The sequence below is a fragment of the Mus pahari genome, chromosome 8, assembly GCF_900095145.1.
Source record: "Mus pahari chromosome 8, PAHARI_EIJ_v1.1, whole genome shotgun sequence".
NCBI classification, from domain to species: domain Eukaryota; kingdom Metazoa; phylum Chordata; class Mammalia; order Rodentia; family Muridae; genus Mus; species Mus pahari.
Genome location: NC_034597.1, coordinates 66,206,414 through 66,224,086, shown reverse-complemented (window position 1 = coordinate 66,224,086; position 17,673 = coordinate 66,206,414). Strand labels below are relative to the sequence as shown.

Here is a 17,673-nt window from a genome sequence, read left to right as displayed (position 1 = left end):
CACATGCTTTCTCAGACTGGTGGAGGGCCTGTGAGTGGATGCAGGGTGGCTTCCAGGTGCTTCCATTGCCTTGCAGACCTCAGTGCTTGGTAATAGAAGTTAGAGAGTCCTCTTTAGCCATTCGATTGTCCCCCACAGGGGAGTCAGTTACTCCACCATCCCTGGAAATGCCCATCTTTCCCTGGTTTGATTTATTTTATGTATATGAGTGCTTTGCCTGCATGTATGTATCTGTTCCATGTTTGTGCCCACAGAGGCCAGAAAAAGCTATCAGATCACCTGGAACTGGAATTATGATTGGCTGTGCGCTGCCTTGTGGGTACAGGGAATCGAAGCCAGATCCTCTGCGAAAAGAACAAGTGCTTTTAACCCTTAAGCCATCTCTTCAACCTTTCCCCTGGGGTTTAATTTGAATGGTTATCCTGCAGTCTGAGCTCTGATTGTGTTTAAGAATACTTAGGCTTGCTGACAGGATGGCTCAGTGAGTAAAAAAGGCTTTGTGATTAAGCTGATTGAACCTGAGTTCATCTGTGGGATCCACCTGGTGGAAGGAGAGAACTGACTTCTTAAGTTGTCCTGTGACATGCATGGGAGGTCACACACAGATGATAAGTAAATGTAATAAAAGAATTCAAAAGAATACTTACGCCTCTGTAAATTGCATGTTGGTGTGCAAGCAGCATGCGCTTTGGTGTCTTTATTTGGGTGCGGGCCTGCGTGCGTACTGGGATGTTGTGAGTCTGAGCTGGAGGCATTACTTCTCCCCTTTGCATCTTACCTGCTGTAACTGATCTGTTGCTGCAGGACTGACTGTACTAACACGGCACTGCAAAGGCAGCCTCGTGACCATTCTGATCTCAAGACACTGTAGATTCAGACCACTACATTCAGTCTGCTGTTGCTTCTAAGTAGAAGTAAGAAAGAACCATGGTCGTGATTAAGAGAAATAATGAAAAGTACTTCTAATGTCTGTAGCTCAACTTGGTTGAGTATTTACTATGTGGCAGGCTATACAAGTGTTCTGCATGCTGTGTTGTCTTGGGGTATGCGTGCGATGTCCTTTCTCTATGGAGACAGCTCCTTGTTGGTTAATGGGGGTGGCTCGATGGTGCAGGTGAAGGTGCAGGGGCAGGTGTTGTTTATCTCTGTTACAGTTCTATCTTCAGAATCCCCAATGACAGCACACAGCTGCTGATGCCACTTCAGACTCAAGGTAGATTTCATGGAGTTTAAGAACCTTAAGTTTTGCTGGGCTACAGTACTTTTCCATCAGGGCTTATGCTACTTTTCAGCAAGAGTTTATGTGCATTGTGACGCCCTGAGAAGACACTTGCACTTCTCTGGGGACCTCCTGCATAGCGAGTCCCACTCATTTGTGTACCTTCCTGATCATGTTTGCTATTGGCTGTTGTTTGCTAGTACTTGAACTAGCCAGTGCTTGTTTCTTTGCTCTTCACAGTAGTCTTGGTATGGGCACTGGATCTCTATGTGATAAGAGAAGAAACTGAGCAGAGTCATTCATTTCTCCAATGCCACTAGCTTGTCCATCAGCAAGAGGCTTTAAACCAGGCTTTACTGTAGTGTGTTATCATGTGAGTACAGGCCCACGTGAACACAGATGTACCCTCCCATATTAAAGACTTGCTTCTAGATTAGTAGTGGGTATTTGTGTATCTGGCTTACTTGAGCTTTAAAGAAGCCATGTCTTCAGATGGAACGTCTGCATTCAGAGATGAAAACAGTTTCCTAAGGCTGTGAGTCATGTCTTAGTTGGAAGACTTTAAATGTCATGAGCTTAAAACTAGAATTGATCCTATTTGTAGGCCCCATTGCTTACCCTGCCATCTGCTTCCAGTGTCTTTTAGGTCTAAAAACACCTTGTCTGGTGTGGAACTTCAGGTAAATTCAAACCAGAGTCGAAGTGTTGTTAGTAGTACGGACTGAAAATGCTTTATTGGTGTTCCAGGGAAGCCTCATTCCTGGGGTTCGAAACTCAGAGATTCTTCTAGTCTCTTCTCTGTTGTTGAATCTCACAATACATTAGTGGAGGTGAGGTATACATGGATGGCGTGGTAGGAAGAGGCAGTCTGTTGGTTAATGATTGTGACTTGTTAATTCTGTTGGTTGGGCAGGCCTTTGTGTTAGATCCTGCAGAGAACACACTACTTGGCAACGGTACACAGGTTTTCTTTTTGTCTGTGGTAGTTGAGAGAGGTTCAAGTGAGAAAATGTGTGTGGGTCTACGTAGATTCACCCCACTGTTAGGAAGCTGATTCAGCAATAAGACCTTGCTGCTGAGGGACGCTGGCATCCTCTTTACATCTTGAGAGCAGCATCTATCCTGGTGAGGCCTAGTAGAGGATGTTAGTATTGTTTAACATTTTCTTTCTTTTGTTTTGTTTGTTTGTTTGTTTGTTTTTTTCAAGACAGGGTTTCTCTGTGTAACCTTGGCTGTCTTGGAACTTGTTCTGTAGACCAAGCAAGCAGGCCTGCGTTGAACTCACAGAGATCTGCCTGCCTCTGCCTCCTGTGTTCTGGGTTTAAAGTCCTACCACTGCCTGGCAAGATTTTCTGATTTCAGAAAATTTTAAGGAAATACTCTGTACTTTTTCAAACCAAGATAGAAACAATTGCATTGACTTAAGAAAGTTGAAGTTAAATATCTTGTGGCTTTCTTTCTCAAGCTCCCAATTGAAGATGTATGCAGCTTAGCATCCCAGTCGCTGCCCCTTGAGCTGACTGCTGTAGTGCCTGAATCTACAGAAGACATCCTGTTAAAGGGCTTCACTTCCTTAGGAATGGAAGAAGAAAGAATTGAGACTGCACAGCAGGTAAAAAGTACCATATTTCCTGGGGAGATCGGATTATTCTAGGCGTCTCAAGACAAGCTAAAGCAAGAGGTGTAACTCACTTGCTCTGGGACTACATATATCCTAGGGTGTCTATGAACATCCTAACACCCACAGATGACAGCATGATAGCATATGTCACAGGTTAGACACCCTGAAGGGCACTAGCATTGGGTCTTTGTAGAACAGTCTTGGTTTTGTGTTAGTTTTGAGTGTTTTTTTTTTAAGTGACTTTATTGCTTACCTTAGTTTGGGTTTTATTTCTGTGAAGGGACACCATGACCATGGCAACCCTTATAAAGGGAAGAATTTAATTGGGGCTGGCTTACAGTTTCAGAGGTTTAGTCTGTCACTGTTATAGCAGGAAGCATGGAGCACACAGCAGACATGGCGCTGGAGAAGGAGCTGACAGTTCTACATCTGGATCGACAGGCAGCAGGAAGAGAGATACACTGGGCTTGGCTTGAGGGTCTGAAACTACAGAACCCACCCTCATTGATGCACTTTTTCTAACAAAGCCACACCTACTTCAACAAGGCCACACATCCTAATAATGCCACTCCCTGGTGACCAAGCATTCAAATCTATGTGTCTATGAAGGCCATTCTTATTCAGACCATGACATTGCCCAGTTGCATTGGCAATGCAGATAAGAAAATATAAGATAATAGAATAACCTCATAGGGCTGGAGAGATGCTTAATTGTTAAGAGCACTGGCTGCCCTTGCAGGGGATCCAGGTTTAATTCTTAGCATCCACATTGGGCTGCTCACAGGATCTGATGCCCCTTTCTCATATTTGCAGGTATAAGACACACACACAGGCAAAACACTCATACTGATTTTAAAAAAAATTTAAAAAGATAATAAATTCTTTTTTTTTTTTTTTAAGATTTATTTATTTATATGTAAGTACACTGTAGCTGTCTTCAGACACTCCAAAAGAGGGCGTCAGATCTTGTTACGGATGGTTATGAGCCACCATGTGGTTGCTGGGATTTGAACTCCGGACCTTCGGAAGAGCAGTCAGGTGCTCTTACCCACTGAGCCATCTCACCAGCCCGATAATAAATTCTTATAAAAATATGTACATCTAAATATGCAAACATACCTCCTTCTCTACTTGTTTTAAAAATCTAAATTTTTCTTTAGATGAAAGTTTATAATTATTTTACAGTAATTTAGCATGCAATTTTGGTGTTTCCTTACTGCTAATTGCAAACTTAAATGTGTAGTAGTTTCTATAGATATTTTCCTGTTTATTCTTTCTGACTTGTTATGACAGGTAGAGCTTTCTATGCCTATACCACCCTGAACACACTGGATCTCTTCTGATTTTGGGAGCTATGCAGGGTTGGGCATGGTTGAAGGAGAGAGAGAGAGTTAGAACTGTCTGAGACAGGAGGATCACCAGTTTGAGGCCAGCCTGGTTTATAGCAAGTTCAAGGGCATTCTGGGTTACATAGTGATGCTCTGTCTTTAAAACCAAAACAAACAAAGAAAAAAGTGTTAAAGTGGAGGCATTTCCAAATGAAACAGAAAGCAGATATACTGAATTGCATGCATTGTAAGTCAAGAGAGGCAGTGAAGCTAAGCGAAGGAGAGGTCCTGCTGGAGTTAGGCCGACCTACGCCTGCTCCTGCTGCAGTTAGGCTGACTTACGTCTGAAAGTCAGCTCCATTACTTAGCATCATTGTAAGTTTTAGCAAATTATTTACCTTTTTGGGTCTTTAGTTTCTGAGTCTCTAAACTAGCTGATTATATACCTATCTCCCATGGTTTTAGGAGAATTAAATAACACATGCAAATATAGTGTATAGCAAGCATACAGTGAATGCTTAGAAACTGTTAGCCAAGGTAGATGCAAAGCCTGTATCTTCTTGGCACTGACTCCCACTCTGAGAACTGGTGACAGTGGACCTGAACAATGTTGTGAATTTGAAGCCATCCTTTTTTCCCTTCCATGTCATCTTAGTGCATGTAAACTAGCAGGTCTCAGCATGGCCCTTGATGTGATGCCCCTGTGATGTGCCCCCCCTGCTGCCCTCTGCAGCTTCCCCGACTCTTGGCGACCCTTCTTTCTCCCTTCTCTCCTTCCACAGATGTTTCCCTTCTGTGAAGACAGACCTTCTGTAGTAAAACCACACTTGCACACTCTTTTTAAAAGTGTGAAGCATCTAATATACTGGGTTATGATTTATATATGATAAAATTTGCTCGCTTTAAATGTCAGCCGGATGAGTTTTGGACAGTGTATTTACTGGTATAACTACTTCTATCAAAAAATGAACCTGCTATGAACCTATTTTTATTTTTGTGTTTGTTTTGTGTTTTGCGTAGTACAGGCTGGCTTTGTATTCCTGATGTAGCCCAGACTGGCTTTGAACTCTTGATCCTCCAACCTCTACTTCCTAAGTGTTCTAATTATAGGTGTGTGCCAACATACTTGGCTAAAACAATTTTATCATCATCCCCCCCAATGCAAATTAGCAAATAAGTAAATGAACTCTTCGCTGTTTTGTTTTTCTTTTCTGTTTTCCCCTTCCTCTCCCCCGGTGTAACCCAGGATGGCTTTGAACTCATGACCCTCTTGCTTCAGCTTTCTGAGTGCTGCTATTGCAGGCATGGATGACCATGCCAGAGTTTTATCTAGTTTTAGATAATGGATGATTTCTTATAACATTGGTATATGGACAGATAAGGGCTCAACACCATATTCTCTTTCACTTTTCATTTTTACTTTTTGTGTGTGGATATTCTGCCTACACATATGCCTGTGTACCAATTACGTGCCTAGTGCCCTCAGTATCGAGAAGGTGTTGGATTCCCTGGAACTAGAGTTTCAGACAGTTGGATTCTGGGAATTGAATTGGGTCATCTGGAAGAACAACCAGTGCTCTTAACTACAGGGCTATCCCTGCAGTTTCCCCAAAGTCCATACTTAATTTACTATGTGATTTTCGAATTTATATTCTCATCATTCTTATAGGTAACATTAATATTAATATTTACCCAATGCCCTATGCTAATTCTTCAAATCTGGCAAACTTAAGAGCCAGGTACTAGCTTCTTAAGAAAAAAAAACACTTTATTTTTTTATATGTGTCTTTAATATTGCTCTTTACTTGACTCTGGAAATGACCAGTGCTTTTCATATCCTTTGCTTTTCCCGGCATATAGATGCTAAATATTTAACAAAGCTCAAAGCTAATTATTAGTGGCTGAGCCCTCGAAATAAGATTCAGTTAGGTAATGCCTGCCACTTAACTTGTACTCTTCCATGTAATTAATTCATTTATTTGTTTTAGTTTGTTTGATGAAATAATACTCTTTGTTTTCCAGTTTTTCTCATGGTTTGCAAAACTGCAAACTCAGATGGATCAGGATGAAGGAACTAAATATAGGTATGTGTGGGTCCTTTATTTGTTGGCTATCCTTATTTTTATATCAGAGTCATCTCAAGTTACCAAAACAACTGAACAGTCAGATTTTCCTTAAGACTAGCCAGGGTGAGGATTGGGATCATAAATGATTTTAGAGAAAGAACCGCAGAAAGGACGTGGATCAAGAGTTGTGTGAGAGCTCTCTGAGGTATTTGTTGTTCAGGAGAAGCATCCATGGGAGGAAGACCTTAATGATGGCCGTTTAGACTGAGCATGCCAGTATGTGCTGTGAGCATTCGAGGGAGGACCGCAGGCAGTTCCCTCTGAGTTTAGATCATGGACTCTGCATTTGTGTTCAGTTAACATTTAGTTACTGCCTTTGTTATTGCTTTGTTTTTGTTTTTTTCAAGACAGAGTTTCTCTCTGTAGCCCTGGCTGTCTTGTAACTCACTTATGTAGATCAGGCTGGCTTTGAACTCACAGAGATTTGCCTGCCTCTGCTTCCCAATTGGTGGGAGTGAAGGTGTTATTGCTAGGCAGTGTGTTAGGGATGTACAATCCCACTTTATCCATGGCTGATCATCAAGAAATGTTGCCATCCTCATTTTACAAATGCCAGACTGAGGCTTGGGCACATTAATTGCCAATGCCATTTAGGCTTAGATAGAACTGCACTTTGGACCAGGGTCTTCTAGTCTCAAATCCAAAATTCTTTTCACATCAGGTGGCCTTTGGAGGTGGCAGTTATCTGAAGGAGTAACCTTCTTTGCTGTCTTGGGATGTCCTAGTGTCCCATCTTTGGAGGTTGACACCAGTGATTTATTGACTTACATACAAGAAACCAGATTGTGGCTCCAAGGCGATTGAATTCCTTTTGTTGCTTGTGTTGTCAGCAATTTGTCTTCCTTGGCACTGAAATAGTATAAGGGCTAGCTTCACTGTGGTTCTGAGTGTTAGACATTTACAGCAGTGGGTCAGATTTTCCACCTGATACTTAATGCTTTTGGAAAAAGATGAGACCTTATTGTTTATTGACTATGCTTATTGGGGGAAATATTATTGCCAATCCCCTCTTGGTTCTGTTTTCTAGACAGATGAGGGATTACTTGTCTGGGTTTCAGGAACAGTGTGATGCTATACTGAATGATGTGAACAGTGCTCTTCAGCATCTGGAGTCATTGCAGAAACAGTATCTTTTTGTGTCCAATAAGACAGGAACGCTTCATGAAGCCTGTGAACAGCTCCTAAAGGAACAGGTAATTGGGAATCAGGGAAGAGAGTCAGTGATGAATTCGCTAGTGATGAATGCTATTTAACTTTAGTGTTCTTAACTTCTGAGTAGGTCATGAAGGATGCTCTGTAAGAGCCCCAGGCAGACTTCCTTGTTTTGATCTATAGGTGCAGCTACAGAGTGTACTGGTTATTTTGTTCTGTCCTTTACTACTGACATTTTCAGATAAGCAGAGTGATAGCTCTCGGGGTGGGTTTTTGTTTGTAACCATCTGCCTGAGGGGGTTGTGCAGAGAGAGTATTGAAGTTTCTATATTTCAGAATTTTCTCTATTTTTTTTTTTAAAAGACACTTATAATTTAAAAGACACTTATTTTAAAAGGCACTTATTTTATAAAAGACCACATAGTAGTAATTATAGTCTTCTTGTTGATGGGTGCAGAAGTTTTTGAGCATGATTCTGAAGTCATACCTGATTAAAACTTAAATGTCAAATATAAATCTATTCAAAGTAATTTTGACGTTAGAGTACTGATTTCATGTATTTTCATATTAATTGATTTTTCTTTTTAACATGTGAGTCGGAGCTTGCTGATCTTGCTGAGCATATCCAACAGAAGCTGTCTTATTTTAATGAGTTGGAGACGATTAACACAGTAGGTGCTTTGTTCTTTTTTGTAAAGTTAGTGATATTTTATATTTCCCTTTGTAGTAATCTTCAAGCATTTTCAGGGATACTTGAACTTAATAGTTGGTCACTGATGTCGTTTCTGATTTAAGTATGGATACACTGTTATAAGTTTGGAATTTTCCCTATGTAATTCAAATAGGATTTCTTAAATTGAGTTATTGTGACTGGATCAGTGGTTGATTACCTGTTCTAGCATTTTCCCTATAAGCTGTGAAAATTAGGACAATAAATGTCCAGCTTTAAATGTTGCTGTGTTGAATTTCTTTCTTTCTTTCTTTCTTTCTTTCTTTCTTTCTTTCTTTCTTTCTTTCTTTCTTTTTTTTTTTTAAGATTTATTTATTTATTATTATAAGTACACTGTAGCTGTCTTCAGACGCACCGGAAGAGGGCGTCAGGTCTCATTACGGATGGTTGTGGGCCACCATGTGGTTGCTGGGATTTGAACTCAGGACCTTTGGAAGAGCAGTCAGTGCTCTTAACCGCTGAGCCATCTCTCCAGCCCCCGTGTTGAATTTCTATAATCCTGTCCACACATTTTTAAGCCAATTCTCATGTTCAATTTGAAGAACCATATAGTTCTCAGAAAGCAGATAATTAGGGCTTCTGAGTAAATTACTTTTCTATGTTTCTGACTTGTGAGTTAGTTGTAATTATTTATAAATCATATTATTGTTATTAAAAATAATTGAAATTACTATAGTCCACTATTAAAGACATAAAAGTAAAGCTGGCAGCCATTTAGACAGGGATGCTGTGTGAATTGGTTCGTTGGCAAATCACCTTAGTATCAAGAAAGAATAAATGCTTAGTAATAGTTGGCCTTTTTTTTTTTTTTTTTCTGGAAATTGAACCCAGGGTTCCAGGAGCCTGCTTGCAAGTGCTGTGACTGTTAGGTGACCCTTTAACCATAAGAACGTGAACTGTGACCAAATGCAGGCATATTGTTGTGAAGTGATAGAAAGTGGGGCACTGGGTCCGATATGTAGAATTCAGTTTAGCATTGCACAGCAGCATTGCAAAAACATCTCTGGGGCTCTTTTCTGCTTGCTTACTTATTTTTTGCTAGGTTGACACTAACTAGGTTGTTATACATGGGCCACAGTTGAGGATATTTCAGAGATTGCTCAAGACTGTTTTATTAGCTTAAAGGTACATTATTATATTTAAAAATATGTTACATTCTAGTTGATAATTTTCAATGTTTACTTTTTTGTTGCTGTTAATTGATTGCTCCTTTTCCTTCTACTTGAAGAAATTGAATTCCCCTACGTTGTCTGTGAATAGTGAAGGATTTATCCCTATGTTGGCCAAGTTAGATGATTGTATAACATATATTTCATCTCATGTAAGTCATATTTTTATGTTTTAAAAAATATTAACGTTTCTACTATGTCTCTTAGACTATACAATCATTTTTTCCTAGTGGGAAAAATATAGTTAGCTCTCTCTGTGTTGCTTTCTCCTGTGTGAATTGCAAAGATTAAAAATTACCTTTTGTTTGTACTAAGCCTATTTCCCTTGTTTTCATTATTCCCTGAATGGTACAGCATAATAGCTGTCCCATAGCATTTATATCATGTTAGTCTCGTGAGTAACTGTACAAGGGAGGATGTATCTTATTTAAGGTATCTGAGTACTCCCTTATCCTTTGGGGTCTTAGAACTAGTGCTGTATGAGTATTGAGGGATGATTACATGGTTGTAACATGCTAAAGAAAGCGAGTGCATTTTTGTTGCTGTTCTTTGTGGTATATACAGTACTTTTGGCTTCTGAGAATTCCTGGAGTGGAAAAGGCCCTCACTGATTCGACCTTATCCTACTTAAAGGATGTGGCGTTTTCCCGTGTTCATTTATGGATCCTCTTGGAAATCGATTACTTGGGTGGGGCGCAGGTGGTACCCAGAAGGACAAGCCCCTTCATTTTATCCCTCTCTCGATCCCCCAGGATTTCCTGCTGTTTTTAGTTTTGCTAACTCCTTTTTGTTTCTAGTAGGGTCTTAATACTAGTCTCAAAGTTTGTGGAACAGTTTCTTTTAATTGCTTGTAACTGCAAATGCTGACTGAGCCCCTACTTTGTGTCCCAAGTCATTCATTCAAGTAGTCTTGATGGAGCTAATAATCTGCAGAACTTAATGTATTGCTTTGTATAGAGGACACCTTGGTTGTCATTTACAGTTTGCTAATTGTTAATGTTTATCTCTTTTATAAATTTCCTTATTTTACAGCCTAATTTTAAAGATTATCCTGTATACTTACTGAAGTTTAAACAATGTCTTTCTAAAGCTTTGCACCTCATGAAGACATATACTGTGAACACACTGCAGACTCTCACAAATCAGTTACTAAAGAGGGTGAGTCAATTGAGCCAAATGTCAGTTAGGTTTTTGTATTTGATTTATTTGCCTTCCACAATCTTTATCTGAACTAATACTGTATCATTAAGTAAGAATCTATGCGGTGGGTTTTATAATAGAAAAGTATGGCTGTATCCTATATAGCTCAGCTGGTGGAGCCCTTGCCTGGTATTATAAAGTCTGCTTTCAACCCCTAGCAACAGGAGGAAAAATTAAAATGAGGAAAATTCTTTTTAATTATCCACCATTTAAACTTACTCACTTTTACTATTTTTGATTTGTTTTGTACCAACATTTTTATGAAAAAGCTAAAAAGAATGTTTCAGGTTAAGAAGTAGCTTACATTTCACTCTACAGTTTATCAGCTAGTGTTGGGTTCTACTCATAGTTATTGGACTTTTGCCCTCAGAATGCATGGCTTTGGCCATGGATAACTGTTCCCGTGCTCTGACTGCACCCTTGGACACACCTGGGAAGCACACTGACTTCATTTAGCCCATGGAGTTTTGAGACGCGGTATCACTGTGTTGCTCAGCCTGGGCTTGAACTCGTGGTCCTCTTGCTCTTGGATGCTTGGATTGCAGACATTTACCACCATACTCTGAAACATCCATGTCTATTGAGTATGTCCTTACATCTAGTATTATATTAGAAACTGATGGTGAAAAAGAGAGCTCATGAGGTCCTAGCTGTCACAGTGATTTAGAAATAATAGCTAGTAGGAATGATGAGAAAAGTAGTTACAAGTTAGTATATGCTAGGTAGAAAAGTAACACACACTGACTAGGTTAGAAAATGAGAGTAGAGCTAACTAGGATGGTCGCTGAATATATTTTCTCCCAGGAAAACAAAGCTGCAAAGGCTGTATTTATTTATTTATTCAACTCAGTTTTCAGTTGGACAGACCTGTGACCTACACTGCCTGGGGACAGAGGCAGGGAGATAAGTAGTTGAAGGCCAAGTCTGTACAATTAACTCAGTGAGGCCTGTCACATGGTAAAGTAAAACTACAGGGAACTAAAGCTAGGCTGCAGTATGTGTAGAGGCAGTGTCTAGAGTGTGCCCGGGCCTGGACCTCAGTCCCTGCCTCGGCAGAGGGAAGCAGTGAAGGGATGTAAACCTTGGCCTCCAAGGACGTGCACTGAGATGCTAGAAACTGGCCCAGTGTCCGACACTCAGTAAGTAACAGTCTGAGTCTGAAGTCAGTCTATTTACTGCCAAGTTCAAGTAACACAGGCTACATTTTAACTATGAAGGGGAGATGATAGCACCATTAATTAGATGATAGCTATAATAATATTAACATATATAGCTTCTTTTAGAGGTTTTCTTCTCTAAGCTTTGTAAGGTATGGAGGCCAAGCAGTAGATGGATGAAGAGGTTTGTGTTCCTTTTCTGAGCGATGATATGTTTGCTAATATCTTTCTTCCCGTGTTTCTTCAGGACCCCTCATCAGTCCCTAATGCAGACAATGCCTTCACACTATTTTATGTGAAATTTCGAGCCGCTGCCCCTAAAGTCAGAGTAAGTCTGTTGACACATGTTGAATGTTGTTAGGAAAAATTTCAGCCCTCCTGTGCCTTACTCTCTCACTTATCCCAGGAAATGAGCTTGAGTGAAAGGAAGGCACCTCAGGTCTCCGGAGCAGAGGCTCTTCACCCTTCCCGTGATGCTCAGGGCATTTACTAGACGAACTTAGATGTGGGTGTGGGGAGGTGGGGGTGAGACGGCTGCCAAGTCCGATGGCCTGAGTTCAATCCCTGGTGAAGGACAGGACCAATTCCTGCAGGATGTAAGACACACACACACACCCACGCACACAATCTCTCTCTCTCTCTCTCTCTCTCTCTCTCTCTCTCGTGTGTGTGTGTGTGTGTGTGTGTGTGTGTGTGTGTGTGTGTGTGTGTCTTAGGGTTACTATTGCTATGATGAAACACTGTGACCAAAGCAATTTGAAGAGGAGAGGGTTTATTTGGCTTACACTTCCGCATCACTGTTCATCAAAGGAAGTCAGGACAGGGACCTGGAAGCAGGAGCTGATACACAAGCCGTGAAGAGTGTGCTTATTGGGTTGCTCCCCGTGGCTTGTCCAGCCTGCTTTCTTATAGAACACAGGGCGATACCACCCATAGTGGCTGGATCCTTCCCCGTCAGTCACTAATTAGGAAAGTGTCCTACAGTGGGCCTACAACCTGATCTTAGGATTTTCTCAGTTGAGGTTTCCTCCTTTCAGGTGACTTTAGTGTGTGTCAAGTTGACATGAAGCCACTCAGCACCCTCACTAAACAGATGTAAAAAGAATCAAGCTCAGATTTATAGCTGACTTGAGGATGTTATACAGGGAAGGCTTTTAGAGACAGAAGGACATGCATTTGAGGGGATTCCCTGTGGTTTACTGTAACTGCACTTCAGGGTGTTGCTAGAGTTTGATGGGAATGGGAAGCGACAAGGCATGTTGCACGACAGGCCGACAGGCTGACAGGCTGACAGGCTGGTTCATGAAAAGTAGAGAAGGCAGAGAAGGCTTCGTCAGACACCATCTCAGAGATACATGTAGAAGACGTGGATTACAGTAACGAGAAATCCACAAGTAGGGTGGAGGGCCCCTCAACAAGCCGTTTGCAGCCGTTCAGGAGTGGTAGGTAGGGGCTGGACAGGCTCTGGTAATGACTAGATGAGGGCAGGTTTGTGCCTTATGGTGTTTAAGGAATGGTCAGTATAGCTGTCCTGATTAAATCACAATTGGAGAGGAATGGTCAAAAACCAGTGTTTGTATATGTTACACTAGTTGAGAGAGTTTACTGGCGCTTGCACATGTATGTTCTTTTTATCACTAGAAGTAATGTTACACTTTCATTGACAGGACTTCATGTTCTTCCTTGAAAGTCAGCCAGTTAAAGGACGATACTTTTGTTTTTCAGATAGAAGACACTTGGTTTTGTGTAGAAGACCGAGGAAGATGTTGATGAGATTTGCATTGTGCCTGATTGGTTTCTTTGTCTGTTAGCTAAAAGCCAGTATTGAAGATTTGATTCAGAAGGAAATGGTGTAAAGAGGACTTAGTGTAGTGGGTGACTATAAAATGATTGCCCAATCATCAGTGGCTTTACCACTTTTTTTTAAAAAAAATAACCAGTTAGTGTGCATAATGGAGTTGCATTTATTTTATGATAAAAGGCATAAACTACTTAGCCGGCAGTACCCTCAATGGGAATCCGGGGTGAGTAAGATATGCCCAAACCACAAGAGACTAGAAAGATGCTGAGCTGTCCTGGCCATGGCTGGAGATAGTTACGTTTGGAATGTCTGTTCTTTTCAGTGTAGTTTATTGGTTGGAACATACTGTTAGCTAAAATTACAGGAAGGTTCTTTTTTTTAAAAAAATTAGATTTATTTATGTATTTGTATGGGTATTTTGCCTGCATGCTTATATATGTGCACTGCATGTGCACCACGTGCATGTCTGGTGCCATGGCTCCTCTGGAGCAGACAGTTGTAAAAGCTGCTATGTGGGTGCTGGGAATTGAACCTGTGTCCTGTACAGGAACAGCCAGTGCTCCTAACCGCTGAGCTGTCTACAGCCCCAAAGAAAGATTTCTTTAGGTCAGCAAGACAGAACATAATTTTGGAAAATGTAGTTACTCGGGAGCTGGAGAGAAGGCTCAGTGGTTAAGAACACTGGCTGCTGTTCCAGAGTGTCTAGGTCCAGTTCTTAGAAGCAGTTAATCACGAATGTATAGCTCCAGTCCCAGGGGATTTGATACTTTCTGTGGCTCTTTTAGACACATGGTACACAGACATACACACAGGCAAAACATCCATGCACTTAAAAATAAATACAGAGGCTGGAGAGATGGCTCAGTGGTTAAGAACACTGACTGCTCTTCCAAAGATCCTGAGTTCAAATCCCAGCAACCACATGGTGGCTCACAACCATCTGTAATGAGATCTGAAGCCCTTTTCTGGTGTGTCTGAAGATAGCTACAGTGTACTTACATATAATAATAAATAAATCTTTAAAAAGAAAAAAAAATAAATACAGCTTTGAAAAAAAAAAAAAACAAGAGAAAAAGATTAGATATTCATGATATAGTTTGCTTTATGTAACCTCAGAGAAGTGAACCTTCCTGTCTGGGCTCTGATGTAGCAGAACACCCATTTGACATCAGACTGTGAATTAGTGGCTATGTGTCTTTGGAAACAAATGCTGGGCAGAACAGTTGATTTTGAGCACTTCTACCCACAGGATAATATACAACCATTTCCTACAGTGTTGCATTCATTTATTTAACTTTCATTGCTATTTCTGTTTGAGATAGGATACTGCCATATATATAGTCCAGGATGGCTTCACATTCACTATAGAGCTCAGGCTGCCTGGGAGGTCTCCAATGCTTCTTTTGCTTCACCTTCCCAAGTACTGGGATTATAGGCATATGCCACCATAGCCAGATGTATGTAATGTTTTTTTTTGTTTTTTTAAAGACAGGGTTTCTTTGTGTAGCCCTGGCTGTCCTGGAACTCATTCTGTAGACCAGGCTGGCCTTGAACTTGGAAATTCGCCTGCCTCTGCCTCCCAAGTGCTGGCATCAAAGGCATATACCACCATGCCCAGCTTTATGTAATGTTTTAAATGCTGTTTGCAATAATTTTTTTTGATATTTAGTAGGTACCAGGTGGTATATAAGACTTTCTGTGCCCCTTTCCCCCTGTGGGCTATTATTAAAATGTTTAATGATAGAAAATATTTATGAAATGTTATTAAAATATTTATTCATCAGATTATAGAGCTAAGTATAGAGTACAATTCCAGCTTTGATTAAAAAGAAAATATGGGGCTGGAGAGATAGTTCATTGGTTAAGAACACTGGATGCTCTTCCAGAGCACCCAGGTTTGATTCCCACCTCCCATATGGTGTTCACAACTGTCTGTAACTCCAGTCTCGGGGTCCAGTGCCCTCCTCTGACCTCCATGGGCACTGGAACTCATGTGCACAGACACACATGCAGGTAAAGCACCCAAACATACAAAGAAAACTAAAGAAAAAAAGCAAGAAGCAAAGGAAATATGCTAATTGAATATAAGAACCCTGAAAAATATATACTGTGGTATTGAACATGATTTCTTCTTATATGCCGTTTTTATGATTTTTAACTTTTTTACATTGTTACTTAAGTGAGGGATAATAATATAACCACTAAGCAATGGTAAGTACAGTTAAGACAGGTGGACATATAATGTGTCTTTCTTTATTTCACAGACTCTAATTGAGCAGATAGAGCAACGGTCTGAAAAGATACCTGAGTGAGTACTCAGCAGCTCTTGTCTTGTCCTGCCCATCCCAAGGTTTTGCTCTTGGCAGTTTCTGAGCAGCTGTCTCCCTGTCTGTTCTCAGCCAAACAGACTGTTTAGAGAGCAGAGTCTCAGGCGTGACTTAGCAAGTTTATCATGGTGATAGTCTTCCTCAGTCAGGCAGGTGTGAGTTCGCTGTTGAAGAGAATCCTTCCTTAAAAGACCAGGCTTTTGTATCACTTAATTGTGGTTTCTGGACTATGTCTATATTTCTGAGTGATTTATTTATTTATTTATTTATTAATTAAGATTTATTTATTTTTTATTTATATAAGTACACTGCAGCTGTCTTCAGACACACACAAGAAGAGGGCATCGGATCCCATTACAGATGGTTGTGAGCCACCATGTGGTTGCTGGGAATTGAACTCAGGACCTCTGCAAGAGCAGTCAGGGCTCTTACCTGCTGAGCCCTCTCTCCAGCCCTCCTGCGTGTTTTTAATGTGAGCAAATGAGAGGCTGCTATTATGGCTTTAGAAACCTGGCAACCTATTCAGGAGTTTAGGATTAGATTTAATTTTTGCATTTCAAATAAAAATTTATACAATGTATACTTCAGTCTTACTATTTTTTTTCTAGTTGACAGTATTATATATTCACTGTCTGTAGCGATGGGCTCATAAAGATATTTTTTTTAATTCAGCCATCTCTTGTACTTTGACCTTATTCCTCTCTCATACCCTTCCTCTCTCTCTGTTCATCAGTAGTCCTCTCCTTTCATGTCTTGTGTGTGTGTGTGTGTGTGTGTGTGTGTGTGTGTGTGTGTAAATCCAGTCTCCACATAGGAGAGGAGGAGTCACAACATTTCTCCTCTTGTTCTCTATTTGCCTCCCATCAGATACCAGCACCTTCTCAACGACATCCACCAGTGTTACCTTGATCAGCGGGAGCTCCTTTTAGGCCCAAGTATTGCCTACACTGTCACGGAGTTAACCAGCCAGAACAACAGAGACCATTGTGCCTTGGTGAGTGCCTGCTGCTGGTGGACTGGTCCTGCACCTTGCTATTTGAGACATGCTGGCTCACCTTATGATCGGCACTGGCTTCCAAGTCTGACTGCTCCTGATGCTGGCAGTCGCCTCTAACCTTGTTTCTGTAGCATACAGCGTAGTGGGGAAAGTGAGTCGGATTGGACTCGGCAAGCTGGTATTGTTCTGCTTCCCAAATCAACATTTTTCCCATACTGGAAATTAGTCCTTCAACTTTGTAAAATAGGCTCACTTTTTTTTTTTAATATGAAGATTTATAAGTACCTATTCTTTGAATATATCTTTGAACTCATTTTTGAAAGATGAAGTTTCAGAGTTAGTGGATTTATGTTAAAATGTAATTTTCATGTGTTATTTTTCTTTTTTTTCTATTTTTGGTTTAAGATAGGGTCTCACTATGCAACCTAGATTGGCTTTTGCTTATCTGGCCTCAGCCTTTGATGGCTGGGATTACATGTCTGTGCCACCCTGCCTCAGCTTAGTTTTTGATGCAGAAATGGCCTTTTGTTTAGTGTGACTTTAATACATACTTAAGAAAAACACATAAAAGTTCTTTTTTTAAAGTACCCCCTTTTATCTAGAAAATCATCAAGAGTTTAGAAAAATAAAACAGTAAGAAATTAAATATTGTGTGCAGCTAATTAAGCCGACCAAGTCCCTTTTCCCCATGGGGACTTTGGTGTGCAATGGTTGCAAACAGCAGCCTCCTTGGTAGTGTATGTAGCCTATTGTCTATATGGGTTACCTCAAGGGACCTTGGAGACAATTTTCTGGCAGTTGGTAATCAAGCCTCTGATCACAGTGCTGTCCCTGATCTAGGCTCCA

The 17,673-nt window shown here is 40.7% G+C and overlaps 1 protein-coding gene and 1 non-coding gene across 2 annotated transcripts in view; both read left to right on the top strand.

The window, feature by feature from the left end:
• The window catches only part of Cog3 (component of oligomeric golgi complex 3), a 54,753-nt gene that overhangs the window by 4,625 nt on the left and 32,455 nt on the right, over nucleotides 1-17,673 (top strand). The window contains exons 2-10 of the mRNA XM_021203184.2: nucleotides 2,685-2,831; nucleotides 6,191-6,252; nucleotides 7,322-7,487; nucleotides 8,043-8,117; nucleotides 9,405-9,497; nucleotides 10,378-10,503; nucleotides 11,950-12,030; nucleotides 15,768-15,811; nucleotides 16,698-16,824. Of these exons, the coding sequence (XP_021058843.1) occupies nucleotides 2,685-2,831; nucleotides 6,191-6,252; nucleotides 7,322-7,487; nucleotides 8,043-8,117; nucleotides 9,405-9,497; nucleotides 10,378-10,503; nucleotides 11,950-12,030; nucleotides 15,768-15,811; nucleotides 16,698-16,824 (921 nt within the window). The remainder of the gene's footprint in view (nucleotides 1-2,684; nucleotides 2,832-6,190; nucleotides 6,253-7,321; nucleotides 7,488-8,042; nucleotides 8,118-9,404; nucleotides 9,498-10,377; nucleotides 10,504-11,949; nucleotides 12,031-15,767; nucleotides 15,812-16,697; nucleotides 16,825-17,673) is intronic.
• Nucleotides 17,480-17,616, top strand: LOC115064577. Its single transcript, XR_003844417.1, has one exon. It is a non-coding gene; the product is annotated as a small nucleolar RNA SNORA70 (small nucleolar RNA).